Source organism: Sinocyclocheilus rhinocerous, unplaced genomic scaffold (genome assembly GCF_001515625.1).
Source record: "Sinocyclocheilus rhinocerous isolate Xijiao unplaced genomic scaffold, SAMN03320098_v1.1 scaffold488, whole genome shotgun sequence".
Lineage (NCBI taxonomy): Eukaryota > Metazoa > Chordata > Actinopteri > Cypriniformes > Cyprinidae > Sinocyclocheilus > Sinocyclocheilus rhinocerous.
In genome coordinates this window covers 203,585-212,611 of record NW_015664075.1, presented here as the reverse complement: position 1 = coordinate 212,611, position 9,027 = coordinate 203,585, and the positions used below count along the sequence as shown (strand labels likewise).

The following is a 9,027-nucleotide window of genomic DNA, read 5'->3' as shown; positions in this document are numbered from 1 at the left end:
ACACACACACACACACACGAGGCCAGTTCATGTGTTTGATTTCAGACGCTGCAGTAAGTGAAAGTGTTTCACAGACAGAAGAACGTCAGTCAATCAGTCTGCTGATGCTGGAGCTGCTTGTGTCTTCAAACTCAACCGGTCTGTGCTCATTTCTACCGTAGTAAAAGACGAGGCCTCTGGCTACGGTTCACATTCACACCTCACATATAAACCATTAGATCTCGGCTGTATTCACACGTTTCACACATCGTTCTTTAATGAATGGAGTAGAATTTGGTGTAGTTTTTTGTGGCATTATTATCAGTAGTAGCAGCTGTAAGTAATAAAATTAAGAGGCTCACAAGAGGCTCCAGGACAACCTGAGAATTACATGAACATAATACAATTTCATGAATTACATTTTATGCATATTTCTCATTTATGTGTCCTTTTAAAAACATATTGCAGTGATGCATATTTTCAGATGATCAGGATGAAATAATTGTAGTTATTAAGCAGATGACTTTTTGAAGTGCATTGTGTTTGTTCATCGGTCCGTGTTCTCGTTCTGTTGTTGAAGGCTTGTTTGCATGAGTGATGGCAGGTGTGTTCCCATAGAGGCTCATTAGGCTGGATCAGAGCAGAAACCAGTTCTGCCGGTGTCAGTGTGTCTTCGGTCAAATCCACTCTGTTCACACTCCGTCAGATGAAGTGTGCTGACGTCGGCTGTGTGTTTGAGTTGGTCTCAGTCTGTCTGATGGAAAGCTTTCTGTCAGTGAGGGTTGAAGCAGGACAGTGAGTTTCTCTGGAGAACGTATCTCAGGTAACGTCTGGAAGCTTGACAGAGTTCTTTTTTTCCTAAATAGAGGTTTGTTTGGTTTTTGAGGGTCGTTCTGTTGCTGACGACTCGTCTCTGAACTTTTGCTTTGTCTGTAGCGTTAAGCTTGTACTTGTTTGATTTAACATTTTTTTAAAGCATCTGTGAGAAAAGTACTTATTTCAGAAACAATAGCAGTCAAATGACTTCTAATAATAATTCTAGGACGGTAGTAACATTAATGGTTTAATTGACTGAAATTATACAATATTGTTTATTATACTATAATAGTATATAACTTTTTTTTTTCAACAAAAATCTTTAAAAAATCAGTTTCAAGACATCATCTAGTCTCTGCCTGTAAATATGAATATGAAATGATTTCTGCTGCTGATATTTGATAAAGTGAATATTCTGGGATTCGCTGATGGCTGCTGTATAAAGTCGCTCCTGTTGATCTTTCAGAAAGCAGATATCATCTTCAAAGCATTGTGAAAGTGTTTTCAATATTTCAGTTTAATTTTACACAGAGTAACATGAGATCTGTGACATTCACTGTCACTTATTCTGTGCAATGAAATAAATCAGCACTGTGACAGGTGAAGACGTGCGGTTGTGTGCGATTAAATCATGACGAGTCTGTTTTTGTCGGCTCTTATGTGTGTGTTTGTGTGCAGGTATCATCTGGACATCAGTGGAAGCGCAGCAAAGCCCAAGAACAGCATGCTGAGAAGATCTTCAGACAGCAGAGGCTTCCAGAGTCCAGACGAGACGCATCTGGAGTTCCTGGAGCACAGCGGCAGCGGCTCACGCAGGTGAGGCTTGCAGCAGATGAACCTTCAGAGACTCATCGCTTCTTAAGAAGTTCAATGACTCATTTAATCAGACTCACAAAACTGTACAAGCGGAGAGACGTCAGCTCCTCACACCTTTGTGTCCTGATCTCCATCAGATCCATGAGTATAGAGGAGGAGGCTGGATCCGGCGTTCGTAATGTGAGTTTATTCTTCAGTGAGCTCCGTCCATCAACACTTACACACCATCACCTTCTGTTCTTTTGATCAGAGCTTCAAGAGCCACAACAAAACCTTCCACAAACTCTTCCCTGAGGTCCCCGAGACGGAGGATCTGGAACACGGTGAGTCTCTCCGAGATCTCTAGTTATTTCTCACAGTCTGTAATGAGAGCAAATGAAGTCTTGCGTTTCTCAGATGTGTCTCCTCTAGCGTACCAGAAGAGATCTCAATGATGTCTCAAACTGTGCTCAGCTCAGAATGTTCTGGCGAGGTTCTCTCAAAGTGACGAACAAACGTTCTTCCAGGAGCATTAATAAAACATTCGTTCTGAGTTATCATGATGCTCTCAAAATGTCCACAGAATCGTTCGTGGAAAGTGTTTTAGTTCAAAAGTAACGTTCTGGTAATGTTTGAAAATTATGAAATTAAATATTCCCTTAACATTCAGAAATAATGCTTCCATAGCTTTAGAAAAACGCTCTTAGAAGCGATCTCAAACGTTTCTCTTTATAGCTCTATATTCTCACTGAACGACTGACACTATTGTTTTCTGTTGAGCTGAAATCGAGTTTGTTTTATACTTGATGAAGTTTACAATATTAACACCGTTGTTTTCATGTTTATTGTGAAGCTGCTTTGAAACGACACTGTAAAACGTGACATGATCAATAAGTCATGCTAGCATGTTTTTCCACTACTTTAACTGAAAATAATCTAAAGGTATATGAGATTCAACTCAGTTTTGTACAGATGTATACAGCCAGTTTGATGACACATTGAAGTAGGTGGAAACTGTATAAAGCTCTATAGAAGTGAAGCAGGACTCTGATGTTATCGTGCTGTTTCAGTGCACACCTGCGCCCTGCAGAAGGAGGTGATTTACCACGGTAAGATGTACCTGTCCAGTCAACACATCTGCTTCCACTCGTCTGTGCTGCTGAAGGACACCAAGGTGAGACGATCTGAGCCTCTGTTCACGAATAAATCACTGAAGAACAGTTACAGTGACCAAGTGACTGTGCATTCTAATCTTACTACTTTTATTTTACCAACTGCTGCGGAGATATTGAGTTATATTCTGAAATCTAAAACTACCACTTGTCAGCTTGATCCACTGCTTGGTTAAAGACTGTCTACCATCTCTGTCTCCATTAATTACTAAAATTATTCACTCTTCACTTGTTTCTGGTTCTGTACCTTCTCTTCTTAAAACTGCTATTATTACCCCTATTCTAAAGAAATCAGGGACTGATCCATACATTTTTGAAAATTATCGACCAATTTCTAATTTGCCATTCATTACTAAAATCTTGGAAAAATGTGTTGCATCTCAAGTTCACAATCATCTCTCCAATAATACATTGTTTGAGCAATTCCAATCCGGTTTTCATCCTTATCATAGTACAGAGACTGCTCTTGTCAAAATTACTAATGATTTGTTATTGGCAGCTGATTCTGGTTTGTTAACAATACTTGTCCTTCTTGACCTGAGTGCGGCCTTTGACACGATCTCGCACAAGATACTCCTGGACAGGTTAGTTTCAATAGGGATTACTGGCACCCCACTTTCCTGGTTTAGGTCTTATCTTATCGGTCGCACTCAGTATGTTCAAATTAAAAATTTTAAATCAAGACCATCTACAGGTACTGATGGTGTCCCTCAGGGTTCTGTTTTGGGCCCACTCTTATTCATCATCTATTTACTTCCTCTTGGCTATATTCTCAGGAAATATGGTATCCATTTTCACTGCTATGCCGACGACACCCAGCTCTACCTGTCTTCTAAACCCTCTAGTTCTTTTCCTCCACCTTCCTTGACTAGATGTTTAGCTGAAATTAAAGACTGGCTTTCAGCCAACTTTCTAAAACTCAACAGTGATAAAACTGAGGTCTTACTTATCGGTACAAAATCTACTTTGACTAAATCTGATTGTTTTACAGTGGATATCGATAATAATGCAATTTGTCCTTCTCAGCAGGTTAGGAGTCTGGGTGTCATTCTGGATAGCACACTAACTTTTGAAGCTCATGTCAATAATATTACGCATTGTAAGCCTTTATTGTATTCATGATGTATGCAGTTGTGCTGTTGAATTTTGTAATGCTGGCAGGACTTGTTTATTGATTGTTATTGTTTTTACTAGTTTGCTTGCTGTAAGGTGACCTTGGGTGTTTAGAAAGGCGCCATTAAATAAAATGAATTATTATTATTATTATTATTACAGCGTGTAAAGAGATGACAGGACATTTATTATGAAGTGTTTGTGTTCCTGTAGGTGATGATCCACATGTCCAGCGTTCAGAGCATAAAGAAGAAACACACAGCTAAGATCGTTCCCAACGCCATCGCCGTCATCACCACAGACGGACACAAGGTATCACTCACTCAATCAGAGATGCTTCATGAGTCGCTCCACAGTGAGATGGTGAAGTGTTTCTGAACTGTTTCTCTGATGTTCCTGTGTGTGTTTCAGTATCTGTTCGTGTTGTTTCTGAATCGAGAAGCGTGCTTCAAACTGCTGCAGTCGCTCTGTACACAGCTGCAGGTTTGTGCTTCGTTTGTGCTCCAAGAGTCAAGCTACTACCAATAATCATTCAATTCCAGTAGTAACGTCAGTAGTTTAGTGACTGAACTGAGGTTTCCCCTCAATCTGGTGATGGTGTGTCAATGCAAATGCTTAGAAGTCTCAAAGATTGCGTCTTTAAGTGTGTGTTCATCAATGTAAAGCGAGATGTGTTGTGTTTTCTGTCAGATGGAGAGCAGCAGCTGGAAATCCTCCACTCCTGATGTGGAGATCGACACGGTAAGATCACTGCACGTTGTTGTTTCACATGTTTATCATTCAATAGTTTCACATAAAATGCAGATTGAAGACTGTAAATGAATTGTTATTGTGTTGCAGCAGAAACACGAAGCAGCTCAACGCCACACGATGACCCCAGCAGAGAGATCAGCACGCCGGAGCAACACAGCACAGGTGAGCATCTGTACCTCATAACCTTATTGAAGACCACAAAACTTTCTATTCACGTTAACGTTTGTTCATAACTTTTTGAGAATCTGTTTGATTCCGCTAGTGTTCTCTGATCTATAGCGGTCTCCTGGGTAACCGTGGTAACAGAGAAGGTCAGCTCCGTTCTGTCATCCAATGAGACGCGGAGCCTGAACAAACTCCTGCTCTTCTACGTGATCCTGTGAGTATGAGACGATATCAGAACCTCCGAAGCGCTTCTTTCAGCCGAAACATTCAAACAGGATGAAATCAAGCGATCAAAGGCCAGAACTCTGGGTTCTGCTGCGGCTGAAGTTTCCTGTTTGGCTTCAAAACTCAGTCTCGGCACATTAAAGCGACTGTGAGACGAAAGCAAATGACATTAGTAAAACACATAATGAATTGCAGCCGTTTGCTGTTTGAGCAACAGATACTCCAGGGGTTTGAAAAATGAAGTAAAGCGAATTAAAGATGCGGCGCTTGTGCAAATATCAGACGATTAATGAGTTTCAGCAGCTCGGAAACACACTGATGTTCAGAGACGCTCGTGTCAGATCCTGCTTAGAGGAAGAGTTCAGCCAGAAATGAGAATGTGCTGAAAATGTGTTCACCATCAGATCATCCCAGATTAAGTTTGTTTCTTCATCAGGTTTGGAGAAATGTAGCACTGCATCAGTGTCTCAGCAATGGATGCTCTGCAGTGAATGGGTGCCGTCAGAATGAGAGTCCAAACAGCTGATAAAAACATCACAATAATCCACAAGTAATCCACAGCACTCCAGTCCATCAGTTAACATCTGGAGAAGACAAAAGCTGAAACTAATCCAGCATTAAGATGTTTTTAACTAAAATACCATAGAGTCCATAATCCATAATAACTCTTCCTTCAGTGAAAAAGTGTTCTGGTGTGAATCAGGAGAGAAATCTGCACAGATCAAGCAGCGTTTAAATAGCTCTAAACATATATCTATGGTATTTGAGTTAAAAGCGTCTTAATGCTGGATTAGTTTCAGCTTTTGTCTTCTCCAGATCTTAACTGATGGACTGGAGTGCTGTGGATTACTTGTGGATTATTGTGATGTTTTTATCAGCTGTTTGGACTCTCATTCTGACGGCACCCATTCACTGCAGCACATGTTAACTATTGCTTTAAAGAAAATGAAATGAACAGCTGATGGGAGATCTCGTGAGCGCTCACTGAGACGCAGCTGGTATGCAGTTGATCAGGAAAGTGAATGTTATGATCTGATGATGTTCAGAGCGCTGGAGGCTGATGGTCACACAGATAGATCTGAACACAACAATCAGTGTCACATAGCACAGTTCTCTGTCCTGTAACCAGCCGAGGTGTGATCAATCAGAATCTGATCTGACGGCATGTTTGAGCATCGTGTGCGTTCAGATAAACATCTGATAAATCTGATGTGTTTATGTCTCTGTGCTGTTAAAGGCTGAATTGTGTTGTTTTCTGGTTGTTTATGTGTAGTGCGATTCTTCTCCTGTTGTCGTCTGGTTACATCGGTTTGCGGATCATGGCGCTGGAGCAGAAGCTGAGCATTCTGGGATCGATGCTGGAGTTCACAATGCAGACAGAGTGAGTTCACACATTCATCATCTGAATAATAGCTTTACATTAATCAAAACTATACAGCAGTGAGTTCCAGTAATCTGATTGGTCAGTCAGTCACTCGCTCCAGAGTGGGTTTCTCTCTCTAGTGAGTGTAAAACCCGGAGCAGAACAATTCAATAGTCATCAATGCATCCATACGTAAGCTATATTAACCCTAACATCTCGTGAAGTCTTAAACACAATCCATTTTTCCTAGTATTGCAAAATTTATATAGCGCTTTTAACAATACAGATTGTGTCAAAGCAACTGAACAGCATTAATTAGGAAAATAGTGTGTCAATAATGCAAAATGACAATAGTAAAGACTAATTTTTCAGTTAAAGGCAGTTCATCATTGAATTCAGTGATGGCATCATCCAGCTCAGTTCAGTTTAAATAGTATCTTTGCAATCAAATCAACGATATCGCTGGAAATGAAGTGTACCCAACTAAGCAAGCCAGAGGCGACAGCGGCAAGGAAACAAAACTCCATCGGTGACAGAATGGAGAAAAAACCTTGGGAGAAACCAAGCTCAGTCGGGGGGCCAGTTCTCCTCTGACCAGACCAAACCAGCAGTTCAATTTCAGGCTGCAGCAAAGTCACATTGTGCAGAGGAATCATCTGGTTCCTGTGGTCTTGTCCCGGTGGTCATCTGAGACAAGGTCTTTACAGGGGAATAACATCTGTATCTGGGGCTCATCTAGTTGTCCTGGTCTCCGCTGTCTTTCAGGGCTGTAGAGGTCCTCTCTAGGTACTGATCCACCATCTGGGCTGAATATGTACTGGATCCGGGTGACTGCAGTGACCATCTGATCTGGATACAGACTGGATCTGGTGGCAACGGTGACCTCGGAATAAGAGAGAAACAGACTAATATTAGCGTAGATGCCATTCTTCTAACGATGTAGCAAGTACATCGGGTGTTATGGGAAGTGTTCCCGGTTCCGGTTGACCTAATTAATGCAGCCTAAAAATCCTTTAACGGATTTGAATATTAGAAGCGTATTAGTGTGTTATGTGTGTGTGTGTGTGTGTGTGTGTGTGTGTGTGAGTGTGTGTGTGTGTGTGTGTGTGAAAGGTGTTTCTCCTGGACTAAATCATCTTGCTCTTCCTCAGGAACCAGGAAGCGTAAGAACAGCGAGAGTCCTGGAGATTCGTGAGAATCGTTCAGACTGAGCTTCAGACACACAGACTCTGAATCAGTCGAAGCTGTGAGAGAATCGAGCCGCAAACACAGACATTAATGCTGTTCAGATGGAGACTGTGTGAATCAGAGACCTGCGGCTCATCCTGACCTCACTGACCTAATCTTTTATTTATGCTATATATCATATACTTCATCCTGTACTATCAAACTAAGACCAGATGGCTTCAGTTTCACACTGAGCTCAATGTTCAGATTATAAACGCTGGTGTTTCTGATCTGTCTTCAAGGATTTCTGCTACAAAAGGTCTTGCCTTGCTTTGTCTGGTTACACTATTAGATCTGAGATGTTTATAGTGTTTTATATAATATTAATGTTGCTATTATGAATTTTATTTGTTATAATAATTATAATTGTGAATATTTATTTTGAGACATGTAAAAACAATAAAGTATATTTCTGATGAGTGTGTGTGAACAGAACTGGATCTGTGTTGAAGTGCGTTTCTTCAGGGCTGATGTTAAGATGATGATGAAGTGGTCTGTCTAACATCTAAATTAACATCTAAATTAACTATCTAACCCAGCAGAACAGCCGTCAGGTGAGACTGAGCAGCACAAACCATCAAAATATAACATTTCACAACAGCAGCATCATCAGATTCAGCAGCAGCAGTGATTACAGACAATCACATGTTTCTGTATCATCTATATGCTCATGAATATAAATATAAATGTGTTTATGAAGATAAACAATAATCTAACATAACCTCTAAAGATAGATAGATAGATGATAGATAGATATTACCATGCTTCCACCTTTTTTGCAAACATTATGGTAATGTTACTTTTCTCTGAACGTTCTGAAACAAATTGTTCCACGTAACATTTAAAAAATATTAGATGAACGTTATGTTATATTATTAGATGAATATTAGATATTAGATGAATCATGTAGGCCGTGGTTCTTTGGACATGCACCGTCGAGGACAGTGTTACTTTTAAAAGTAATGCATTACAATAGTGCGTTACTCCTTAAAAAAATTAACTAATTGCATTACTTAGTTACTTTTTATGAAAAGTAATGCATTACTTTACTTTTGCGTTACTTGCTGTCACATGAACTGGGCTTGCTTTTTTTTTTTTAATAACAATAAAAAAGTTATATTTTTGGCACAATAAAGGCCCTTTCACACCAAAAGTGAACTGAATGAGCCTCAGACTGAAGGAAGAGTCTGTCTCTGCACTCACTGCTGATTTCTCTCAGTGTGGAGACAGGAGAGCTGTCAGTCAATACATGAGAACTTGCGTTACTTATTTGCAAAAGTAACTTTTTTATTGTAAATATCAAGTACTGAGTTACTAGAAAAAAGTAATCTGATTACGTACTCGCGTAACTTGTGTTGCGTTACCCCAGTAATAATCGAGTATTAGCTGCGGTGCCGCAGGCGGCCGGCAGGTGGCGAC

General features: G+C 40.3%; 1 protein-coding gene across 1 annotated transcript in view; it reads left to right on the top strand.

Annotated features, from left to right (window-relative positions):
• LOC107729616 (GRAM domain-containing protein 2-like) overlaps positions 1–4,697 on the top strand; it is an 8,662-nt gene extending 3,965 nt beyond the window's left edge. The window contains exons 3-10 of the mRNA XM_016540246.1: positions 1,474–1,611; positions 1,749–1,791; positions 1,862–1,934; positions 2,661–2,764; positions 4,089–4,187; positions 4,287–4,358; positions 4,566–4,616; positions 4,680–4,697. Of these exons, the coding sequence (XP_016395732.1) occupies positions 1,474–1,611; positions 1,749–1,791; positions 1,862–1,934; positions 2,661–2,764; positions 4,089–4,187; positions 4,287–4,358; positions 4,566–4,616; positions 4,680–4,697 (598 nt within the window). The remainder of the gene's footprint in view (positions 1–1,473; positions 1,612–1,748; positions 1,792–1,861; positions 1,935–2,660; positions 2,765–4,088; positions 4,188–4,286; positions 4,359–4,565; positions 4,617–4,679) is intronic.
• Positions 4,698–9,027: the final 4,330 nt, after the last annotated feature.